Genomic DNA, 26319 nt, shown 5'->3' with positions numbered 1-26319 from the left:
GACAAGGCTGGAGGAAAGAGTTCATTCATCTACAGAACAACTGCTTCCATACTGTAACAGAGCAGGGACATGCAGAAGAGACACCAGCTTCCAGGCAGAACCTTGGCTCAAGCTAACATCTTTGGAAAGGAACCTCCAATTAAATTTAATATTTATAGAAAATGGTGGATTCACTATGCAAATTCATATTCTGGAGCTGAACTGACATTAGAACAGAATGGACACCAGCTTCTCTCTTGCTACATTTGAAATACAATGCCATTTTTAAAAGAAACGTGGTTTTAATAGGCAGAAAAGCCTTTCTCAGTATAGGCTGCAAATTTAAACCTGAAGAAAATATAATTTCTGTTTACTAAACATTTGATGACTACCAAAATCAAGTTTCTCTTAGTTCATTATAAGACAATCCTCATGCTTCAGATGTTAGGACTTAAACCTCAGCAATTAATAACTCCAGTTAGAATGGCAATAAACCCAAAGCTCAAGGACTCAATACCAGCTTGTGTGTTTCCCAAATGAAGCTATTGACATTTACTGAAAAGTTTATGGAAACAAAGCCTGTAGGTTCAAGAATCCCACAGGAAAGACATTATGAATCCAGTTAGCCCAGAAGCTATTTTGCCCTAGAAACTGGCTCTATAAAGCTACAAATTACAGATGCACCTCATATCTCCTGCAAACACACACTGATAAAAACTCCCAAAATTTTAGCGTCCACAAAAGATTTCCTCCACTATCCGCACTCCTGACCAGCACTGTTCTTCCTGCAGCCTCACCATACAGCAGTGGTTTGCATATACACACTTCCCTTTCCTGTCAACTCCTCCCAAACTTCTGCTTCCAATTCTTACTTCATCAATAAAGCCACATTTGACTTTGAAGTACAAGCTAGACAATTTTTATAAAAAGATGGCACTTTTCAATTAAAGAGTTTTAAGGACAACAAATTGCAGAGGTGTAAGACCAAAAAGAGCTGTATTTCACTGTATCTTCCTCCCACTTGTCTCTGTAGGATATTTGTAATTTTGGACACTCATTTCTTCAAAACAAACACTTGATGTTTTATGAGTCAAGGAACCTCTTCTATTACCCTGGTAAAATAGTTACAAACAATGATTCACACTGTCATTAAGAAAAAATCCATTAGGAAAAATGCCATGAAACTCCACTGCTTTTTCTTTAATTATTTTGCTCAGAACAGAGTCTACAGCACTGCATATATATTTCCATCTTAATCCACATACAATTCATTTCAATATACCATGAATTTTACCTTGGTTTCCAGCTGACATTAAAGTGCTTAAACAAGACTCCAAAGGTTGTACCATTTTGCTGGCTTAAGACCAACATGATATACACTTAAACACTGCCTTTGAAATAAATACTTGAAGACAAGCCAAAACATTTGGAGTTAGAGGGCTTTATTCTCTCCTACTCTCCTTGTTTATACCTGACTAAGCTTACATCGATATCTAGGGAGACATCTCACAGCAGTTTTTTACTGATGGATTCTGACAGGTTTTTATTCTTCCGTTTCTGGTCTCAGACAAAACTTTGCTATTGATTTCTCACAATTTTGTCATCTCCTTAAAGTGCTGGAAAAGTTAAAAGCTTTTTTATAGATATCCTTTCTTTCCAACATTTATCCACTAAACTTGAACAAAAACAGAAAGAAAGGTAAAAATAATAAATTCATTCAGGATTTCAAAGATTTACAGTACAATGATTTTTTTTTTTTTTCAAATCTCCCTTTTCTCCAGGATGTGCATCCGACCTCCCATTTTTATGAGTTCTCCTGATATTTTTTTTTTTCATTTGAAAGCTATTTTTCATTTAAAAAATACTAGAGACATAATGGTAATTTGGCAATCCTTGAAACTTTTTTGGTGTTTTTTAATAGAACCATTTACATTCAGTCAGGAGAGAAGAAACAGAAGACAGCAAAACTGTTGACTTAAAAGACTCAAAGAATATTTCTCAGAGGAAAAGTGTGACAATAATTATTTTAAAAGGCATGTGAAAACGTATCTCCTTCCATAAAAGTAGCAGATAAAAAATGTTTGGATTTCAGATTAATAGTCAAATATATATGTTTCGCATTTCTTGATACAGTTACACTTTACTCCAAATAAAATTCAAACACAAAATTCTTACGTGTGACACAATACATGTCCAGCAGCAAATGTTTCAGAAAAACAAATGTACTCCATTGCAGCAGCAGTATCTTTACAATATATGTTCCTTAAAGAATTCAGACATACTACTGAGTTACTGATGTAACATTGACCACAACAGTTGAAATCTTTTGTTCTTTGTTTAAAAAAAAACTGAGCTTACCAGTAAAAATTGAAATGTTATTTTCATGCATAATTTGAATTGTCACCTGGGCTTTTTGTCTCTAGAACTGACAGAGAATATCAATGTGTTAATTGAAACATGCAGTATGTAATCCACAGGACATCTTTAGCATATGTTTCCTTCCAAGGCTGACAAGAGCTTTCTTGGATTTTTCAGCACTAGAGTCTGACGTTTCCATAGTCAAGCTAAAAATATGAACAAAAATCTTACACATTTACATAAATATGTATTTTCCCAGCAGTATCTTTCCACAGGAATCAGACATGCTGTAGCAGTTTTGAGACCTCGAAAAATAAAATGTGAGTGTGGTAACATTGGCATGAAAGTGTTGAAAACCCCATCCTTAAAGCTGCATTTCTCTTCATAATTCAAAAGGCCCAGAAAAATAAATCCAATCAGAAACCTAGCTCCATGATAGAACATTCTTACTGATGAAGGAGAATGAGATAGTGGATGTAACAAGGCAAAGCTCAATACTCAAAGCTATCATAATTTAAAATTAGACATAATTATCCTTAACAAAACCAGGCACTGTGGAAAGGGGCTTTGGAACAGCTGCTCCTCTTCAATTTAAATGCTCATTTGTTTTACATTGACCTAGAAATCAGTATCCTCCTAACCAAAAGCCAATTAGATAATAGTCTGTCTTTCAAGCTTGTAGAATACTAATTTTTGTAATGTTGTTAGTGTGAAAAGCAAAGAAATAAACTGCAGATGATGCCACAAGTACGCTCAGCTTCAATATGCACAACCAGAACATGAGGGTTCCCTTCCCTCATTTCTGGAAGGTCAGATTTACATCCATCACTTCCTTGTGCTGCCCCTGCAGTGCAGTCCCAGGCTGGGACAACCACAGGACACTGCAAAGGCAATCACATGGAAAGATCTTCAGTTTGCTGGAGTAGCATCCCACCACTCCTCCCACAGCAAAAGCAACATGCCAAACTGACAACAGGGAAGCATTTCAAAAGCTGCCCTTCCAACCTTGCCCAGAGTTACGTCATGAACATCCATGTTCTTGGAAACAGAAGGATGCCAGATTCTTTCATTACTGCAATATAAACAAGCTGCTTCTTCAGCAAGAAGGAATAAAGATGCCCAATTTCTTACAGACTTGAGTTTGGCTTCTTGTCTCTTGCTCCCTCCCATAGCCCTGACAGAGGTAACTCTGGCTCTCCTACTTTACTTCCACCCAGCTGGAGCCAGCACCTCCCCCATTTAATCCAGCACTGTCATATTTGAGTGTCAACCAGAGCCGCCAAAGCACAATAAACAACAAACTGACTGTCACTGAGAGAATGTGAGGGGGTGTCTCCTACTCACTTCCAATTCTTATTCTATTGCAATTACAGTTATTTTTGACATTTCTTATTCTTTTCAAGCCTGGATGAAATTGGCCAGCAGTTTGGAAGTTACCAGGAAAGAAGGAACAATTGGAGAAACTTTGACTCCCTCCTGCTGTTCAGTGTTTCTGGCAGTCAGGATGATTTTACCATTACTTTCAATTTTGGTTAAAGCCAATGCCAAAAATATATATTCATCTACAGATCTGTTCCTGCTCTAAAGAGACAAAATGATCATGAATGCCAGTTTGATTACACTTAAATACAAAACCATATCATTTCTTGGTCTTCTGAGACTTGGCAGAATCCCTAGAGAAAATTCTTTCCATGAAGGGAGGAGAGCCTTTTCTAAATGCATCCACAGAATAAGCTTCTCAGAAGGCTGGTATCACAGTGAGGCTGAGAGGATCCAGCAAGAAACCAATTAACACAGGAAACTACATTAGAAAACAGAGAATTCAATTCTACCAAACCATTAGGTCTTCCTAGAATAAACAAACACTGACAATCATCAGTTGCAATTCACAGTTCCATGCTGCTGTTAGTGCAAAAGGTGGATGTTTCAATATCGAAAGGAGCCTTCCAAAACTGCTGAAGTTGTAAAGTAAACAAGCCTATATTGACAGAATTATCTCATAGCAGAACACAAATCTCTACAGGCAAGGTGGGATTCAAGGCAAGGAGAAGCTCTTTACAGAATAGTTAATGAAGCTGAAGAAGCCCCTGTCTCCTTAGGTTTCCTTCCGAAGTCACTGAAGTAGAAAGCAACTAAATGCAAGTGTGAGCTGCAATGGACAACAAAAGACAAACATGAAAACAGCAGCAGCATTCTAAATATACCTCTGAGTTATCAGACATCAGCATTATCAGTTGATTGTAGTTGATTTGCTCTGTCCTGTGCTCCTGAATTTCCCACGCTAGCAGCTCCCTTTCCTTCTCAGAACTGCCTTCAAAGCTGCTTTTGCAACAGGAAGCAGAGGAAAAGCCAAAGTCCATTCCTGCCCAGCCAAACAAGTAAGCAGCTTATCGAGGAGGTTTCAGAGCAGCTAGGACAATGTCCAAGGCAAAATAATTATTTCAGTCCTGTATCAGCTTTTCCAAAGAACAAGTAGAAGAAGCATCATAGCATTAGTTATTGAGATTTTAATAGGGGAAAAAAAAAGGTTACAAATAAATCACTGTGGCTTCTGAGAAGAGTTCTTAGGTGCTTTTGGATGGGAGAGGTTGGGCTATTTAAATTACTGTCTCTGCTGATCAAATAAACATGTAAACATCAGGCTCTGAATTGTTCCAAGCTTACAGCTTGACTGAAAACTACATTTCTAAAGAAAATGTGTCTCCAGAAACAGCAAAACTTTCTGGGTTAAGAACCTGCCAATCAATTGAATTTTCAAAAGTAGCTGTCAGAAGAATTGCTAGGGAATATGACCTTTCTATGTCAAAAGAACAGCCATGCATATAACATTAGATATGAGGAAGAAATTATTCACTGTGAGGGTGGGGAGGTGCTGGCACAGGTTGCTCAGAGAAGTTGTGGATATCACATCTCTGGAAGTGTTCAGGGCCAGGCTGGATGAAGCTTTGAGCAACCTGGTCTAGTGGAAGGTGTCCCTGCCCATGGCAGGGGGTTGGAACAAAAGGGTCCTTAAGGTCCCTTCCAACACAGACCATTCTATGATTCTATTATTTCAATGGGTGACCTAAAAATAAAGCCACTGATGACAAATGTATTTTAACAGAGTATGAACAGTAAGGTCAACACTGTCAGGGTGATCTGAATGACCTGCTCTGTGCACGTACTGTGATAATGCAACCAAATGGTAAATTACACTCACAGGAATTAGGATTTAGGCAACTACAGCATGAAGGGAACATCTGCAATTTTAACTCCATTAATCTCTCATGGATCCCTTTTCTCAAATACTGGTACTCAATTTGCCATTTTCCAGTCCTCAGACTATTTTAAGCAATTGGCTATACAGCACAAATAGTAGTTCACACATTTCATCTTTGAATTATTTTAAAGCTGTGTCATTTTCTGCTTTTACTCACTGAATTAACAACCTACTTTGGTCTGTTCCTCAGCCTCCTGCTTTCCTTTTAACCATTCTTAATTCTTATTCATAGGTAGGATAGGGGAACATAATTCAGTTCTGTGAAGACTATAAAGATGCAGGTCTCTTCCCTGATGTTCCCTGTTCTTCACACTTTTCTTTCTAAAGTGGTTCATCTTTTTGAAACTCAAAGCAGGTTGTTTTTTTACTGTTTTTAACTTTGCATACCTCTACTTCTATTTCAGCTTTTAGGGTGGCTTTTTTTGACTTACCTTTTGAACCAGAACTGAGGAGTGATAAGGACACAAACAGCTCCTCCTCCCACGGGATCTTTGCTAGAGCTTGAAACCATCACTGAACATGTAAAGTCTGCTCTCATCATGTCCCAGCATGGCATGTGCCCAGTCTACACAGAAGCAAGTGAATTCTCCACTAACATTTTGTTCCAGGGTGTCCAATCCTCCTCAGCACACTAAAGTCAGCATCCCCTGCCATGCAGTGGGTAATAGAGGCCCCACAATTAATGCATCTTAATTAGACCCAAGCTTCAAGGTTTGGTGGTGTGTGCTTTGCCTGTTTCAAAAGGGAGCAGAGAGCAGGGTCTTTAAACATGCAGCACCACCCACTCACAGTCCCAGCCTCCACAACCCTTCCCATGCAGTCTGAGGAGAGGATATTGGACACAAAACTGCATGTGAATGTGACAGGCAGTCCTCAGCACAGTCATGACAAAATTTGAGCATTTTGGGGGATTAATTATCTGTAAAACATACAGTAGTGTAGTAATTACACTTATGGGCAGTGAGCATTATTGTATGCTTTCTACTACTCTGATCTAGGGGATTCAACACGGAACAGAGGCTTATAACACAAAGCATAAGCTCAATAATGTAGCTGAGGTGAAATGGAGTTAAATCAACTTTATCCTTTTTACATAACACAAAATGGAGCTCAAACAACCTTTCATGGCTTGCTCCATGGTTACCTACTTCTAAACACCCAAACTATTGGGGATGTTTCCTGATGTGCAAGGAAAAATGGAGCAGACCATTCCGAACAAATGTCCATGACTATTCTCAGATGGAGACTGCACTCGATGGAGGCAAAGCTTGATGATAAAATCCTTGTTGATAATGGGACAAAAAGAAATCCAACAGCAGATGGAAGGGCATGCATCATTAATGTACTCCACTGAAGAAGCTAAGAACCATCATACCTTTCCCTTGGAATTATTGCAATTTATATTACTGCAAGTAAGACAAGGGAAAGAGCAGTTTACCTTTTGCTTATGGAAAAATAGAGAAATCCAGCAATTAGAATTGTAAGAGATATCTATCACTTCATTGCAGACCCAAGTTTAATGGCCAAGCACACTTAAATGTTTTTTAATCCATTCTTCACACTTTCCCTGGGAAGTTGATACCACAGATTTGTCTGACAATAAACCACATGGAACAGGGTCTCCCAAGGGTTTCAACAACTCTCATTTATACAAACATTTGCAACAATTTTCTTTTTAAATCTCATGTATATATATATATATATATATGTATGTGTGTGTGTATATATGTGTGTGTATATATATAAACCAATTTCTAAATCACCTTTATCATAAAAAATAAGAAGATTAGCAAGCCATTCAATTTATTAGAGTGCTCTCCTAGAATTAAGTTGGTACATAAATCAACTGGTTTGTTTGTAGGTATTACCTGATATTCATACATGTTCATATCAGCTATAAGGAGGTCTGATTTTCTTTTTACTCTGCCTTGTATAATTCAACTGTTTCTCAGTCAGCAACATTTTAAATACAATATGTAAATTATATTGAGAAAGTAAACATGCCAGCAGGCTAGTAATCATGTAGAAAATAAAAGATGTCACTGTCAAAAGTACCACTTTAAACAACTGCCTGTTTAATCAGGATTGATGCTGATACCTGATCAATATAATCAGGCAATGCTGACATAGCTCTTTTCCTCTCCATTCAGACAGTTCTGCATGCTTGCTGTATTACACGTTGTTCCTCTTTCCTTTCAAACACCTAATCATTTATCTTGCCAAACTTCCCTTTCATTAGCCTATTTCATTCTAATAAGATTCAAGAATTAACTTTGATAAGAAACTAAGAAGGTCACAGCAGAAGTATATGTGTGCATAAAGCAGCCCAAATTCACAATTAGCCAGAATTTTCTGGCTTTCATCAAGTATGAAGAACTGAATTTTACTGTGGGGAGGTTTTTTCTGGGGGTAGGGAAAGCCATGGAGAAAAACAAACACTTCTGGGAGAGCACAGGAGGGAAAGGAGAGCTTAGGAACATCGAAGAGGTAGGAAGGTCTTAAAAGGATCTAGCTCAGAGTGGAGGCAGCCCAGTGTGCAAACTGCCCTAACCAAGGTTGGCAGCACTGATGAAATTGCAAGCAGCAATGAACATTCCGACCTTTGTCTCCAACCCCTGGATTCCTGACACCGTGATAAGCACTGCATGTATTTTCCTTGACAACAGCTCATCCATTACATTATTTCAATTACTTCAATATTTAGAAAATTTGAGATGTAGATTTGCCAAAAGTTCCTCTGCAGGCTTAACTGCCTGAAACAGAAACATCTCACTGCACCTACTGAGGCAGCTTTGTGTGAGAGATTCAGTGCATGCACTGTAACTTTGTGTAAACAATTCACAGCAGAATTCTCTGTGTTAAAGGTATGCAAATGCTTGTTGCTAATTTGAGCAAAGACAAATACAGAAACCATGTTAGACCTGAAGTTTCATGTTTTATTTAAACTCCAAAGCAGAGAATTTTAATTCGAAGTTTCACATAATAATTTGTTTTCATGGACAAATTATGAACCCTGCCATAGGAGTTCATCATATAACTACTTTAAGTGTCACTACACTGTATGACCACATTAAAATAATGAGGTTTGAACATTCCAGTCTTCAATTAGAGCTTTGTGGCTTCAAGCACTCAAAGAATAAATGCTGCCATTAACCTAGACCTTACCCTCAAATATGCACCAAATATATTAACAATGTTACTGAATCATGAGGTCATTGTGAAAATATAAATCTCAGTGGATTCCATCACAAAGCAAAATCTTGAGGATTTTAATAGGATATTATTTAAGGTATAAAATTAAAATCTCTCATTAAGTTATCTCAACAGCTCATTTAATTTATCAGGCTCAAAAAATATTTTAAAGGTTATTTTAGGTTAATTACATTTCACATCCTTTTATGACAGATCTGAAACCCTGCACATCTTTCAATCCTCTTCTATAAACATTGCCCTTTGCCAAATAGCTGAGAGTTCACACTGACATATTTTTGCATACTCACACTATAGTCTCAACATGACAAGCGTTTTATATTCATGATGAACACAGAATCTTGTTTTTTTAATGGAAACTTGGTCACTGCAATAAACAACAAAAGCCAAAGCCCCTCAGTCAGTAAGGCACCCTCTCAGCAAATTTTACACTATTTGTACTTAGTTGGCCACAACTGCTTTCAGTGAAAATAATTCTGATCAATCCATAATGCCACAATAGAGGAATTCTTCTCATCTACTCCTATAATAAACAACAATTTGGGGGGAAAAAAAAAAAAAAAAAAAAAAAAAAAAAAAAAAAAAAAAAAAAAAAAGCCTGGCCATTATTTTGTCCTAGTTTCTCTTCACAAAGGGAAGAACTAGAGATATTGACTCTAAATCAAGCTTGGTAATATACTGGTTATTCTGATTTCATACCTCATGTTCTCACAGCACAAGGACTCTGCAGTTCCCACCAGGGAAGAGTCTGAAACTCACAATTAATGTGGAAATGGTTGGGTTAGCAATAATAACCCAGCAAGGGCAGGTAAGAGACCATGGCATGCCTCGGATCTTAAACAACTGACTTGAAAATCTAAATATGAACAAAATCAGAAATAAGAAAATTATACTGGCACACTATATACAGTGACTGCAGCAATAAATTATTCCACAGCACCATCCATTTGAGCTGCAAACATCTGCTAACCATTAATAAACTGAGGTTTACAGAAAGTCTGCGAGACGTGCTTTACTTTCAACTCTTCAGGTGACCAAGGGACTGAACCTCTCTGTACCTGAGCTTATCAAAGTTCAGATATCAGCATTGTTGCATAAGTCCCAGGCTTGTGTTTCACTTACAAGGCTACCCTTATCTCTGCCAAGAGATTTCACCTCTCCCACCCTGGTAATCTCGAGGCAATAAGGATTTTAGATTAACTCCTAGGAAAGAATCTGAGCTGCAGCTCTTCAGAGGTGATGCACACAAACCTCTGTATTCCCACTGTCCTGAAAGTGGTAAAATAAACAATCACTCTGTCTCTGGGGCTGAAAAAGGATTGCTGGAAAGACACATTGCATGGCTTGGATAAACCAAAGTGACACAGTGCAGGAAAACAGACCAAACAAAAAGTGGCAGCCAAACATGGAGGATTATGCTACTAATTACAGAGCATGTCCAAAGCTTTTGCTTAGTCAAAATGCTACAGGGGATTCTTATAAATGTCCTAAGGCTCAAAACACTTTGCGTTTCTGAAAGAAAGCAGCTTGAAACTTAAGCAAACTACTTCATATTTTAAGACCCATCCTCCTATTACCACATGCTAGGAAACTATTTCAAGAGGTATTACCAGACACAGAAGGCAGCCATATTAAAATACTAAATGCAGACATCTCACAGTGCCTTCCTATGGAAATATCTGCCAAAAAAAAAAAAAAAAAACCAGCAAATTTCCAACTACTTTAAATTAAAACCCAGAACTTCCATTGTGTACATCACTATGTGTTTATAGAGAGGTCACTGAGAACCGCAGAACAACACTCAAGGAACAAAGCCTCTCTCTTCAACAGAGTGTGTTCAAGACAGTCTGAATAACTGTATTTTAAGTTCGCCCTAGTTCCCCAAGCAAAATAGCTAATTTTCCATGCACACTACAGCAGTTTCTCACTTTACACCTACAATAGTGCTGCTGTCAGGAAGAGAAGTGACTGCATGTGCCAAAAATCAATTCAACATATTCACAGACAAAAAAAATAACATGCAGCATCTGAAGATAATGAGAACTGCAATCATTCAAACTGACAGTCTAGTGCCTAACAATTATCACAAGGCAAGTTTTATGAATTCATATTTCCTACAATGACAAGCCTCAGGTTACACAGAAGGGTGTTCACATTTTCTTTCAAATATGCAAACCTCCTTTAAGCCAATGGGTCCACTCCAAAATGGAATTCACTTAACTGAAGTGAGCAAAAAGATGCTGACTGTGTTTTAAGTAATATGCTGAAGTTTCTTCAGAGCAAGATGCTGACTGTGCTTTAGTAATATGCACTACATAGTAAATATAACTACAGAGTTTATCACAAAAATTTTCTGTTCTTTACATGAATTATTCAGAATGAAGTTTCCTAGTGAAAAACCAATCAGGACTATCGCTTTTGGATGCCAGTGTGAAGCAAGTGTCCTGAATCTATCATGAAAACACAGAGTCACAGCACATCCATTTTTGGTTTCCTACCAGAGACACCTTAAAAGCTGTGACAAAGGTAAGTCCCAGCAAGCACTCTAAACACTGCCAAATGTCTAGAACTTGCTCCATACTTCTTTCTCAGGCCCTGCCCAAATTCCAAAATTGATAATGTCCCCAAAGATTCACCAACAGACCCTGCAGCATATGTCCATGCAAATATCTAATTAGTATGCACAAACTTAGACTTCACACGTGGTCTTAATTTGGAAATCCACTACATCCTAACTCAGGTTATTACAACTGCCAATTTAAAATGCAATTTCCATGCCTTCGTACAGTAATAAAATCCCTTCATTCATGCAGCCATAGTTCCTGCTGTCTTTTCCTTTTCTACCAAGATAAAAATATGAAATCCTACTTGTATAGTCAAGTATTGAATGTTCTCTACTCCCTAATAGTAAATTAAAAAATGAAATAATTTATGACCTTCATCACTCATAACTTTCAGGATTATTCTTAAACAAAACTATTTTTATCTGTATTGAGCAACATTTAAATAGCCAACATGTTGCCATCTAAAATGCAAACAAAAAGTAACATTATCTCTGACAAAACATTCTGGGAAAAGAGCAGCTGTGTGTTTTAGAAGACACAAATGTAAATGAAGTTTTCCCGTCAGATTCAAACGCCTGCTTTTGTAAGAAGTATCCAGGCAATCCACAGGATGGTAGCACTATGCACGACTGGCATTAATGATTTGTCCCTGAACTAGTGCTGCATTTTTCAATTAAAAGAGATTATATCTAATTATTTTGTCAGGTGGAACTCTAAGCTCCATGCACTCACCTCACTGCCAGCACACGTAAGGAGCAGAGGTGGAGAGTGTGGTGGGAGAGCAGATGTTGTACCTGGTGTCTGCCACCCCCATTCCTTCCAAGACCTCATCCCTGTGAGTTTAACAGCCCTACAGCGGTTTAATAACCACTAACCATCTCTGCATAGCGCAGAGATCCTAAATAATAAACAGCAAACCCATTAAAGCGCTGGGGACTAAGCGGGAGTTGTGGAGATGGAATTTCCCTTTAGAACTAGGAGAGGTTTTGAAGCTGGAACTTCCAGCTCCACTGCACTTCACCAGGCCTCTTGAATTATTAATTCCGGTACTGAGCTGACGAACAACACAGAATTAAGGTCTCCTTTAGCTGCGGGAAAGACGCCGGTGCCCAGCCCGGCTGTCCCAGAGCCAGGCCGACATTCCCGGTGGGAGCGCAGCGCGTGAGACGCCCGGGGCTGCAGCGCCACCGCCAGGCCAGAGGCCGAAGCGCAGCTCACACAGCCGCCACCCAAAAATTCCCGGTTTTATTTCTAGAAATCGGCCACAAATAATATTTTTTTTAAATCTTTTTTTGTTCGTAAATGTCCCAACCATCATGTCTCTGTTACCAGAAAAAGGATGCTGCAAACCACAGCACGGCATTACAAAGCGAATTCATACTCCAGCTAAAAGAAAAAGGGCAGTTATTAACAAGGGATTGCTGTGGGACACGATCCCAGAAAGAAAACAGCCGTGCTGTAAAATCACTGATGATTACAGGGTCCTAACGCCGTTTGACAAAAACTCACTTGGATGGTGGAGCTCTCGGTTCCTGTCCCCAGCCCCGGCACACCAGCAGATGGCAACCCAGCCCCACAGACCCCTGCACGGGCTCGAGGAAAGCACAGCCTTTGGATTCCACTTCCACCGCAATTCAAAGGGAATCACCCACCTTGCAATAATCTCACTCACTAACTCAAACCTGTAGCAAATTTGCCACTCTTCCTCATGTCAAAGGAACAATACAAATTTTTATTTTCTTTTTAATAAACAGCATCCTGCACATAGGAAATATGCTATTATGGGAACTTTATATATTGGGTACAATTTATTTTATTCCTAATATATGTAATATGAAATTTAAAAAAAAAAAGGAGCAAAAATTTAGATCATAAAAATTCAGTATTATCTCCTACATCTAAAAAGCATACCCCAGCTTGAAGACCAAAGGTACCACAGTGTGAGGTCTGTCTGTTGCCAGGCTCTCGGCACACACCGAGCCAAGGCCCCAACACCACAAGGATGACCCATTCTCCCCATTCCACTCAGCATTGCCTAATCCACACAGTTTGGGGAACTGAATGTTCACAATAAATCACACCGAGTGTTGTTCCACAGAGGAACTTCTTCAGTTGAGAGTTGTTTCAAATCTTTGCATTTGGGCTTTTCTACCCTCCAGATCATTATTCAAAATCTAAGAGGCTTGGGTTTTTAACCATTTCTTCTAGAACAAGATGAGGGAAAGATTAACTCTCTGGCACTGTGTACAATCACAATGAATATGCAATTATTTCACTTTGTTTCAACTTCCACTCTGTTTGAAAGTAAAGGTAAAACCCTAAGGCATTTGAAATTATCCTGTGAAGATGAGACTGACCCTACAAGGAAATCTTACAAGTCTGGCATCAGAGGACTAACAGAGCACCAACAGCTTAGTCAGCAGCCTTCATCTCTGAAGATGAAGAAATGGCTCTGATCACATCCCATAATATATCCCAGAATATCAGGAAGAAAGTTTACACTAAATAGAACTGCAACCACCCGGCTGAAACCCTGAACCTCATTTACAAAAATTATGTCCAGTTTTTCAGTTCAAGGAGTACCACAAGTTTCAGTTCAGTACTGGAAGCACCTCAGAAAATTAAGAGTTTGTAAGTATTTAAAAAAATAATTTCAAAATCTCTTTCACAAACATATCTAAGTTTCCACTGACAGGCTTCTTCAAACGTTTTCCTATCGCCACAGTTGGCAGAAGGAACATGCATGGTTTCTTATTCCTGGAACATCCCAAACTTTTCCAGGCATTAGATGGTGAGTAATGCATAAGAGACGTAGTCCTAATTAATGGGTTGCACATTATCAGATGTTTCTTTCACAAAACCCTGGAGAGGGTGCTTGAGATGCTCTCTGTGAGGGGCCAGGACATGGGACACACACACACACAGAATCTGTCTTCACAAATAAAGAAGCATTAGTGTAGTTCACACACAGACAGAATCTGTCTTCACAAATAAAGAAGCATATTCAGCATTAGTGTAGTGCTCTAGTTAAGAATCCTGTCCTTAATGAAAATGAGGGGAAAGTCACCCCTTGCCCACCAATAAATGCTGAGCTATGGAATATTAGCACCTTATGGCATTGCTCCTGATAATCAGTTTCATTCACATTGTGTTTTGTCAAAATTAAGAGTTGCAAGAAAGACACTCCCAATCTACCTCTACAACAATCACAACCATCTCTTCTCTTTCCTTTCTAAAATTTAGAAACCCTGATGCTCTCTATGCCTTTCTTCATAAGAGAATGCACCCACATAACTGATCTTTTGCATCACCAGTGACAGGACTCAAGGAAAGAGGATGAAGCTGGGTCAGGAGAGGTTTAGGTCAGGATCAGGAAGGAGTTTTTCACCCAGAGGGTGGTTGAGCACTGGAACAGGCTCCACAGGGTAACAGCTGCAGCACCAAGGCTGTCTGAATTCCAGAAGCCTTTGGACAACACTCCCAAGAATATGGGGTGACTCTTGGAGTGTCCTGCACAGGGCCAGGAGTTGGACTCCATGATCCTTGTGGGTCCCTTCCAACTCAGTGTATTCTAGGATTTTGTGACCTCCCTTAAAAAACCACAGTCCAAGGTCTAGCTCTTTATGAGAGGGTAACATCTCAGACAAACCCCCAAAACAAAGTCAAAAGAAATTTTCTATAAAATTACCCTTCTGTTCCTTAAATGTGCACTCCATACATATTCCCTGCACCCAATTTTTTTAGTGTATTTGGGTCTTGACAGCAGGAAATACCACTGAGCTGCCCACGATGATGCTTTATGTGTTTTCCTCTGATTACTTCCTCGGCTATCTTAGGGATTTAAAGTCTTAAATAGGATACTCCCCAGCAGAATTCAATCTCATAGGATCAGAGCCATTTGTCTTAAGGTAGATGATGAGCTGAAGGTCATCCTCTAAAATCCTCACATATATTTAGAAGGCACACAGATCAGATCAACACCTTTCATTCCACAATGACAGCACTCAGCATTCACGTTGCCCTGGCTTCTTTCTCAAGTCAAGGACCTGGTGGCAACTGCTGTGCAGGCACATTAATCCAGATTATCACACATGTATGAGCTGAAAGATCCTGCCCAACAATAAATTGTGTTTATATAGTTTAGCAAGTTAGAATTTTATATATTCCCAGTTCTGGAGTCATTGCTGATAAGTAGCCTAGCTATCAGGCTTGTTTCAGAAACTGAAAACTAATTTCTCTAGATTTGCTGTTGTTAACTTATTTTTTCACTTTGCAAATATTTTAAAGAGGAAAAGCAATTTAAGCACAGTAAACAATCTGTAGGATTAGTAGTGGTTAGAAAGCAAAAAAACACATTACTGAATGCCACAAAGCAATTTAGCAAAGGAAAATCTATTGATACCTGCAGAACCAGAAAGAGGGAGCAGAAACAATGCACACAGCTTTCCTGGCTTTCCTAAATCACATTCCACTTCTCTCTAGCATTCCAACTACTGCATTATAACAAATAATAGAAGAATTAAATGCTCTAGCAGTCAAGGCTGGCATATTAAAAATCACACTCTGCATTACTGAACTTACTCATCTCTTAATAGGGCTATTCTTCAAAGGAGATTAATTATACTGGCAAGAGACCTTTTGCTATTCTAATTTGTGAAATGTATTTCAATACCACAAGCATATTAAAACAGCTGCAAACATGTAAGTGGCTCCAAAATCTCAGGACTCACTGCATTTAATTAGGTGTTCATCTTGTGATGTTCTTTAGTCACTGCTTTTGAAACCCACTTCACATAAAAATTTGTAATGTCTAGGCTTAATTAACTGCAACTGTAATGAAACACACAGCCCATCATAGAATATACAGAGATAGGAAAGTGACCATATTGTTCAACACCATCACAGAGGAACAAAAATTGGATTTAGAGATGAATTTCTCTGCCTTACTTAGGAAACAGAGAATTTGAAATTATTTTAAAATAACTCACTGGCATTGTGTTTCATACCAGAACATTTGATAGACAGCACAAATTGAAAACACAGGGTATAATATGAGTAATATGCAGAATTGTAACATGCAAACCTCTGCAGCTTGCTGAGCTGCACACAGCTGTTAAGCAACAGCCTAGTACTCCAAATTAAATATCTGAGAATTAGTGCTTTGTTTTAAAGCACAGTTATTTTCATTAACCTAAGCTATGAAGCTTCAAGGCATTTATCTGCCTCTAGAGAACAGGCCTGTGTTTTAACATATTACTTTTCCTAATCCCCCTCAGATAAATACTTCTAGCCAAGTTCATGTGAACATTCTCCCTTTCTGTTACCACTGAATTTAGTACTGGTGAGAACATAAATTTAAGGCAAACACTGAACAGGCACCAACTTAAGATAGAACACAATTAAATCAAATCAGAAGAATTTCAATATAGTAACACATCTGAAAATGTCAAGACTACCATTACTTCATTGTGAAATCAAAATTAGTTGTACCACAAATGTGTGGCTTTTTGAACCTTAAAGATTTAAGTTTCCTTTCATAACCCGGTGGTGCCAAACTGTCTAGGAACCCCAAAAAATTCTCAGGGCTTTATCCAAGATACACCCTTTTACTTAAGGGGTCACTTCTTCTAATCAGTTTTAGAGTGTAACATAAATTTACCCAGTTACTTGCAGCATTATAAGTAGCACACACCAAAATTCCTCACTTGAGTAAAACTTGTTATATAAATAACTCTGTAGATGTTCAGCAAAAAAAAAAAAAATTCAACTTTGGCTTTAATCTACTTTTTACCAACAATTTCTGTTGCATATATGCTTGCTCACAAATAACTGTCTTTTCCTACCCTTGGATTTTTCTTCTCCTCACATGTCACTGATTTTAGATTTTTATAGATAATAAGGAAAATTTACAAACAAAACATGTGTTCCTTTTTGTGTGCAGTTCAGACTTGACCGTAGCCACCTGAATGTGTGTCCCCATACAGAACACTCTTTTCTTAGAAAATGTTAATTTAGCAGATGCAACATTCCTCAAAAAATATTTTCCCAAAGGTTTTTTACCAAAACCTTTTGAGAGAAACCACAAAGAAGAGCATATGTCAGTTTCAGCTCTTCAATTACTTGAACATAAGAATTATCCTTTTCAGATTCATCCCCCTAGCTGTTCCCTAGCAAAACAGGCAGAGGTAAATATTCAGAAAGCTGCTTCCCAGTTAAACTTGTTTGAAGTGGTTGGGTTCCCAAGCTCACATCACCTAGACTTCCAGTGATATTTCTTTCAAGCATCAGGCAACTGAAGTGACCTTGAGAAGGAATGTCCCCAAAAAGAAATTATTCTTCAACACACATCTTTTCCTGCTTTCTGTTTAAAGCAGGATGAACATATTCTCTTCCTGGTTCACCCTGTAGCCTAAGAAGTCCCACAGGAACAAAATGCTGCTTTCATTGAGCAGGAACAGGGGAAACAAGGTAAAAACTAAAGCACAGGATCACTTTTTATAGCACAAAAGCACCATGAGTATTCCCAGAGCCACTCACCAAACCAGCAGTAAGGGAAGGAGCAGATTGTCCCAGAGACTGATTTCTCATGCGGACCAGGTTGGAGGTGTCTCCAGGAGGCTGCCACAGCGTCTGCCCCACTCCACTGTGGACACTATTGGATAAGGGAAGTAGCTGTTTTCCTTTAAAAATAAAACCAAAATACCATCAGCTTGTTTCTAAACAAGTCTGCAAGTTCAAGATACAAAGCTGAGAACAAATACAGCATGTGAAGAAAAAGCAATTAATAAAAAAAGCAACTTCAAGATTTTGGTAGGTTAAAACTTGTAAGAGCGCCTTACCAGTAAATTCATTATGTTTGATAACTAACAATTTCCAAAAAAATCTACTTTACTTTATGAGATAATGGGACAATCCAAAAACCTTGTAAAAACAGACTGTTATGACTTTAAATTTCCATATTCCACTCACCTTAAAAAGGAAACAATATTTGCTGCCCTAAAGAAAGGCAAAATCTCTTTAGTCTAATTTTAAAAATTCTTTTGAAAATACATTCCTAATTGTAAAATATTGTCTCCTCTAAAATAGCTTGGTCATGTAGACATCCCCACTTTCTCCTACCACTGGAACACTGAGCATTGCATTCCACACAGCTGTAACATAATACAGTGTATGTTTAAATATTGTCTTGCTTTGAACAATGGATGGATATTTTTTGCTCAATACATATTTTCTAGTCAATGCAACACTTGTTTTTGAAAAATGTCAAGCAGTAAATTTCCGCAAAGAGAAAGAACCAAAGTCAAAGTAGGTCATATTTTGACTGCACAGAGCTTGACAGCTTCCTTTTATGTACAATGTCATCCACAAAGAAAAAAGAGAAGATATTTCTGTGGTTAAAAACACATAAGTGAAGAAGTCTGTGAATGTGGGTTCAGTTATTAGCTTCCAGATGACTTACTCTGTAAGTTTGGTCAGTCAAGCCCTGTACTGCAATTTCCCCATTGCAAAATGGAAGTGGATAATACCTCTTTTCCTTAAAATTAGGACTATGGGACTAAATAACACACCCCCTCCCAAGCATAGTAAAGATTCTTGCATTCAATGGATTTTTACTACATGCTCAGGAATCACAGGGGACTGAGACATTTATTGCAGTAAGCAGCAGGAAGGCTACACCTTTAATCACAAATATGCTGCAGAAAAAGACTTGTTCTCTCAGAGGTAGAAAGGTGTTTACAAATTCAGCTGCACCTTAGAACTACAAGTGAATTATTACATTCATTCCATAAAAGTGGCTGCAATATTTGGAAGACTGTCACATAATGTGACCAGCCACGATGCTGGGGAAAGGTGTGGAGTGGAAGTGGTGTGGGTTTTTTTTCTTTTTTTAACTTGTAAAGATTAATTTTCTGTGATAGTTACAGGCAATGGGCCAAGTATACACCAAGAGAACGAGACAAAGTGTATGAGAGATGAGCAGGCTCAACTTTGTCAAGCAAACAGAAACACAACATATTAGTACCCTCTTCCTGGTCCCACTCAAGCTGCTTACAGCATGATTTTTATGGCTTGATCATTTTCAAGACAATGTATAAATACAACTCATCGGCAGAGAACTAAAACTACAGAAATGTACATTGCTGTTCTTATCTCTATACAGCACTAACAAAGATACCCTGTAATAGCAAGTCAAATAATATCATTATCTAGCAGTCTAAAATACCCATGCTTGAGGACAAGAATAACTTTATTTAAGTCTCTATAAGATATAGTTATATCTCCTTTTAGTTCCACAAAACCTGAATCCAGGAGGGCAGAATTCCATCAAGAGTCAAATCTCAGCCAATCAGTCATCTGCATTCTTCAAACTTATTTGATTCTGTGGCAAAAATTAGCAGGAATCATTTTAAGGATGGAACTTGAAGCTAAAGCCTTTCCCTGTCATGCCTCAAGTTCTACACACATTCCAAACACCTACATTGAAAATAAACATCTAAACCTGTACATTTTCTCTACCCAGTTGGGTCAGACTGATCTTGTTCAGGCTCTTTACCCCTTCCTGAATCAAGTATAGTAGACTGAAAAGTAATCAAGATGAATCAACAGGTTCTGGAGAATATAGAATTTATTGTTCTGAAATTACATTCTCCAAACAGAAAAATTGTTTTTAAAAGAGAACAGACCTTCCAGTTTTCCTGCCTCCTCCTACTTACTTTGCTTTCTTCTACTCAAAGTTTAAGAAAAAGCTACAGTACTAACTTAGGCCATTGCAGGCAGTCAACAGCTGTGTGGTTCATAAAGTTCTGTTCTTCTCTAGTGATTAACCTACCTTGGAGAACAAACTCACACATGTACAAAACATTATGAATGTTTCCATTTTTCAAAAACTATCCATGTACTACAAACAAAACACTAAGCCAAGGCCAACCCAAAATAAAATATACATAATTTACTGCTTATTTAATTCTATTACACCTAACACCTCAAACATGAAAATATTTATCTTCCTCTGATAAAAGACGAGGGACTAGGACTGGATGTATTTCCACAATCATATAAATCAAAAAAGGTGGTTTCACCTTCTTCCTCTTTCTCTCCCACTGAAAATTTTCAACTCTTCCAGTTCTTGCACTAACATGCAAATAGGCAAGCAGCTTAATTAGGGAGGAAATGGGCTGCAACTCAACCCTACAGAATAACAGTGGCATTCGGGTGTATCAGCTCTTTCATTCTAGACTGATCATGCAGCTCTCTGTGCTCTATTCCAGCATCACAGACTCTGGTATCAGTTTTAAACAGTTGTGAAACCATCCCCTAGCCCACTAACAAAGACTTTGAAAAAAACGAAAACTACTGAACTTGGTCCATTTTTGGGTAATTACTTGCCTATGCTCACTCCAATGATTCTACAGCTGACAAACTAAATTTAATTACAAGGCTAATATCATGTTCACAAGAAAAAACAAATTTTACATGAACTGAAAAAACATCAAGTTAGTAAACAAGACTTTTTTACTTTGAATGACAATTTCCTACAGTGCTTTTGAAGCCAAAAAGAAACTAAATAGTAATTTAAACATGATATAAAAAGTTTCCCAGTAAGAAACAAAAGGGCAAAGTGGGCAAATTTACATTCAGTGCTGATGTTAAAAGGGGTAAGAATACACCAGTGTGTCACCTAAAGTTCCACAACTCCATTCTTTAACTTTGCATATTAAATCTTAGCTTTCAACTTTTCACTCTGGGCAATATACAAAATTTCACTCTAAATCCAGGCTTTTTCTCTCTTCTCTACTGATATTTCTTTTTTCATCTTTCTCTTACATAAAATTTTGTATGTCCTGCCAACAAGAGGTCACCTTACCAGTGACTTACCAGTATCTTTTATTATGACTGTTATGCCAACAATGCTGCATCTTTAACACTAACCAAGTGTCATTCTGTCTTTTCAAAATGGCATACCTGACAAAGAACTTGCCAAGCTACCTCTTCGTAGCTTGCAGTCATCTTGACTTAGCTGACGGTGCAGCTTGGTTTTCCCAGCAGATGAAAAGATGTCAGGATTGCTGAGCTTCCTGCAACGCAGTGGAGTGGACTCTGTTATCATCTCCTGGAGGAAGAAACACATGCAAAACTTTGTTAATGCCAGCCAAGTGTCCCCTGTCTGAAACATGCAATCACCAAAGCATAAAGAAGACTGTTTAAAAAAATACAAAGAAACACACCCCAGCCCAAAAAAAAAAAAATAAAAAAAAAAAAAGAACCAAAACAACATTTAACATCCCCCTCGTGCCCCATAGCTGCAGAGAAAGCACATCACAAGGTCCCTGTCAACTTTGGTCCTTGAACACCACTGCTGCAAGAAATACCATTAATAATAGTCAGAAAAACACAATTATGCTACAGCAGTTCTTTTCTCTTACAGTATTTAGGACAAAATGGTACTGAAAAAACAAGCTCAGCTTTGATTAAAGCTATTTCTTGCTAAAGCAAAAGTACTTTCTCCAATCTTCTTCAATCTTTATTCCATCCAGCCTATGAGTAATATACCTATAAAGAAACTGTTGCAATGTCTATTGCAACCCAAAGCTCCTATTATAAAGTTATAGCTCTACGAAGAGCATATGCATAACTAAATAATAACTAGGATAAGGATCAGCCTTTGTGTCATGTCTTTGTTATTACTACAAACAAAATTAGACATGTATTTGTCAGAAACACTCCCACATGTGAATTCCTTTCACAGCATACAGCAAAATTTCAGTCAAAATAGCGTAGGCAGAGCAGTGTCAAGCACAACCACTTGTGAGTGCTTTCCTCATGTTTTTCATTGTTCTGGAGGTGTCAAACTCTCATTCCAGACCCAAAGAAGAGCAACAAGCTTTGCTATCAGATATGGATTTGAAGAGGTGACACTTTCCATTACAGCCCATATAGATGAACTGTTCAAGTTCTCCCTTCTCTGCAGAGTGAAACACCCCACTTGTTTTAATGGACTCCTCCATTTTACTCCAAATGCCTCTCCTTAGCTATACAGCACTTCAAGCCATGCTTATCCTCATAAAAATCTCATCTGAGGCAGAAAAAAATCTTTCCCTGCATGATACATGTCCAGATGATTGAACATAGTTTTAAATATGTTTAAATCAAAAACTAGTTTACCAGTTATGGTTTTTAATTAAAATTTGCAGATTCATGTAAAAATCTATTTCTAAAGTCATTAATTCAAATCTATTCAGTCTACAGTGTTATGCCTCAAACTGTCAAATCCAGACCAGGAGTACACACTTTAAAAACCTCAAGGGGAAGGGAGGGGAGGGGAAGAAGATGAATAAAGTGGTTTTATATGAAAAAAAATTATTTGGGATTTGAAATAAAATTCTTATTTAGTTCTGAGTCCCTCATTCACAACCTTTCTTAGACCCCCATCTCTTTCTAATCATGAAACCTTTTGGCACCTCATAATACTGAGTAACTTTATTATTGTTCAAGGGACAGCAGTGCTTTGCTGCACATCAGCCTCAGTGGTGCACCTTTCCCAGGCTGCTCTGGATACAATTTCTGCTCTGGTTCTGGTCAGACTTTCAGTCGCCGCAGGGTCTAAACCAGAACTCAGTTCACACAGCTGCAAACAGTTGTGCTGATGCAAGAAAGGGGAGGCTCAAAAACAAGTGACCGGGGGGGATGGAGAACACTGCTCAGCTGAAAAACTGTTTAAATCTTATGGTTCCTTGTGCATATCTTGGAGCAAAGAGCATCACATTTTCATTTGTCTCTGACCGTCCCCACAAAGGTACTGAAGTCCTTTATTTGCAGCAGCCTGCACTCTTCTCCTTTTCTGTCATTTGAAGGGCTGAAAAGGCATCTACCTGTCTTTCTCTCTGTACTTGGGAGTAAGGTAAATAATGTTAAATTGCAGCATTAGCAGTCCCCCAGTACAGGGAACTCTGAAATCTGCAGAGGCCAAGGGCAGAGATCTGCTGTTTCTATTCAGGATGGCAGAACATGTTTATATTTGTGTATATTACTCTAAGTAGACATACAGAAACTTTTAATAAGGCCTGTCCTTTGCCTATAATGTCTGAAATCTGGCACATGTTAACCATCTGTGACAGTCTGAAATTACCACACCTCAAATAAAAAAAAAAAAAAAAAAATTACGTAAGAACTTCATTCAGCCTACCCTCTCACACTCCCTATGCTTCAATTCCAAATATCCCCAGCATCCTTCAGTATCCGGCTACTTCCCTGAAACTAGTTATGTGTTGAAAGGCTCTGTGCTCATCAGCAGCAGTTAAAATTAAAATGTCAAAGATTAACTTAAAGTGAAGAGCTCTAACTGGAACATCTTTCTTCAAAGAGGTTCTTGGGGGTGTTTGTTGGTGTTCTAGAGGTTTCATTTGGTTTGTTGTTTTGGTTTTTCCCCTGCAGGTGCATATTCCCCTCCCCTTCAATACACACACACAAACAAACACACACACACAATTCTCACCAATTATTCTCAGTGAGCTGCAACTAAATAAGAACATTCCAAGTAAGGGAAAGGCACTGAAGTAAAAAAAAAAAAAAAACTCTAAGTCATGTGACAAGCAACTTCTGTGTTTTACATGTCTCTTTCTCCACAATATACAGACACTGCTTACCAGGCAAGGAATGTGCCCACTTCCCTACCCTTCCCCTTTTTCCTCTATGCACAGTCTCCATTTATTGGCAAAAGTAATTACAAATTCTTAATGTGTCTTCTTGAGTTACAGTACACAAGTCTTGTAGCTCTGATAATATCTAAATCAAAAGCTCCCCAGCTGAAGGGCACACTACTCCTAGCACAGCTCTGATCAGCTCCAGCACCCTGCCCACGCACACTTTGAGGTCAGCCCAGTGGCATCAGCTACTTCTCAAAAAGCCATTCCCTGTGACAGCTGTCCCCAGGTTCAACTTTCCACCAAAACTTCTGCTACAGAGATAAGAAAGGAATAGTAGAAAGGTAAAAAACAGCTTCCCACACTCACCAAAGAATCCAGGCTGTCTTCTAGACATAATGGATTTGGCACATATTACATATGGAAACCTCTTCATGAACCCTTTTCTTGTTAAGCACATTAAACACTTGGGCAATATTCAGAAGACTACATAAGTGTTAAATGCCTGGAAGAAAGGGCCTCCAATCACATTCTGCAGGTTTATATACTGTTTAAGTCACTTTTCAAACAGATATTTTAAAAGTTTTTTTAAAAGTGCACTGTTCTGAGACATCCTATTATGTTTTTAAAAATGCTAAGTGCAACACAGCCAATTTAAAATTTCATTTTCTAAGAGCTGTGCCCATATTGTGTCAGTAAAACAATGAAGAGGGAAAGTTTTAGCTTGATAACAATAGAGCTGTCTTCCATAAGACTGCAATTTACTTCACTCATCCATCAAAACCTTGCTTTGATATTGCAGATCACAGATGAACTGCATGAAAATAGCAGTAGATGACATTACCATTCTCAAACAAGGAAGGAAAAAACTAGAGGAAGAGATCTTTCCCTGTCCTTGCCCCAAAGCAATGCATAAAAAGAACACAAAAATCTTACACAACATTCCAAACTGATGAATAAAGAAACTCTTTGCAGTGGTAGAGCAAAATTTTGCTGACATGCTTTCAAACTAGTAAATTAATCTATCCAAGCAAGTGGTTGAAGAATAGATTACATAGAACAAACTGCCACAATTTTAAGTACTCCACTTCCACTTTTCAAAAGAAAAAAATTTACAGCCCTAAAGATGAAAGCATTAGTAAGCACGTAACACTTTGCTCACAGCGTGTGAAAAGGACTGTGACCCTCTGTCCATTCATTTCTTTTCAAAGGTGATAAAGAACTTAATTTACTTTGGGCTTGTGGCTTTTGCCACAAGCTAAAAATCAGGTTCAAACAGCCAGCTGATTCCTGCAAAGCTTAGGGTTGAAGATAAAAGCATCACATAATCTTGATTTGCTAGGCAAAATTTATTGTTATCACTCCCTACCAAGGTAGACAAAAGTTTGCTCACATAACTTGAAATAAGAAGAATGGCCAAAGGTTTTCTTGACTATCAAGAGACTCTGAATTTCTCAGCTCAGTCACTTACCACACTTACACAGAAAAAGCACTAAAAGAGTTCTGATATTGGAATAAGTCTGTTCCTCTTGCCTGAAATCTCACATTGGGGTTTATCACACTCAGCTGGATGGGAGAACCAGATTGCCACAGGGGATGCAGACAAAAGACAAGAAGCCAAACATGCTTCTCAATTTGCCTGATCACTAAATCCCCTGTTAAAATCCTGATCTGGTAATTTCAGAAAACAGCTACAAGGATCCTCCTCAGCCCTCACTGCACAGGAAGAGTTCCAAGCAATTAAAGTAGGATATAAAAAAACAAGCACTAAACCACTGCAAGGATTGTCAGAAGCTCTTTTGTTTAACCATTGTTCATTTAATGGTGCTGCAAGAGAGCAGCACAGGTCTTTAATCTCCAGAAGGCAGGTGAATACTGCAGGTGTGGATTTGTGTTTTGCTTCGACTGCCAGGTGAAGCATCACACAGTCAGCAAGACTGATACATCAGACCAATGCTGGGATAAAGCTTCTCAAGCCCTGCTTTTATGGCCTATATTTAAGAAGTAACAGATCATGCAAAGCGCACTTCCTTGCATGTAACTGTGTTGTAATTAAATCAAACACAAACTGCCTCCCAATCTCTATGACAAGCAAAAGAACTCAATTGTGACTGACAAATATTCAAGTCTGCAGGTCAAAATATGTTAAACTGTTAGCCAGGGGGTGGAGAATCTACACAAAAATTTTCTATGAACAGGAAATCCATTAGTAAGAAAAATGAGAAACCTTTCTTATGAAGCCTAACAAGCAAAACCTTAGGTCATCTGGAAGTGAATCCTAGCAAACAGTTGGAAGGAAGAATGAAAA

The 26319-nt window shown here is 38.2% G+C and overlaps 1 protein-coding gene across 11 annotated transcripts in view; it reads right to left on the bottom strand.

Moving 5' to 3' along the window:
- The window catches only part of MAST2 (microtubule associated serine/threonine kinase 2), a 207375-nt gene that overhangs the window by 145504 nt on the left and 35552 nt on the right, over positions 1-26319 (bottom strand). For 8 of the 11 annotated variants that reach the window (XM_041483321.1, XM_041483319.1, XM_041483322.1 and 5 more), the window contains 2 exons: positions 21334-21481; positions 17908-18050 (listed from right to left, as the gene is read on the bottom strand). In XM_041483321.1, the coding sequence (XP_041339255.1) occupies positions 17908-18050; positions 21334-21481 (291 nt within the window). Of the gene's footprint in view, positions 1-17907; positions 18051-21333; positions 21482-23863; positions 23920-26319 lie in introns of those variants that run through there. The other 3 variants (XM_041483325.1, XM_041483324.1, XM_041483329.1) reach the window with 2 other exon arrangements.

Source organism: Pyrgilauda ruficollis, unplaced genomic scaffold (genome assembly GCF_017590135.1).
Source record: "Pyrgilauda ruficollis isolate IOZ18807 unplaced genomic scaffold, ASM1759013v1 scaffold6, whole genome shotgun sequence".
In the NCBI taxonomy this organism is placed as follows: Eukaryota; Metazoa; Chordata; class Aves; order Passeriformes; family Passeridae; genus Pyrgilauda; species Pyrgilauda ruficollis.
The sequence above is the reverse complement of the archived record's forward strand: the minus strand, read 5'-3'. Positions and strand labels throughout refer to the sequence as shown.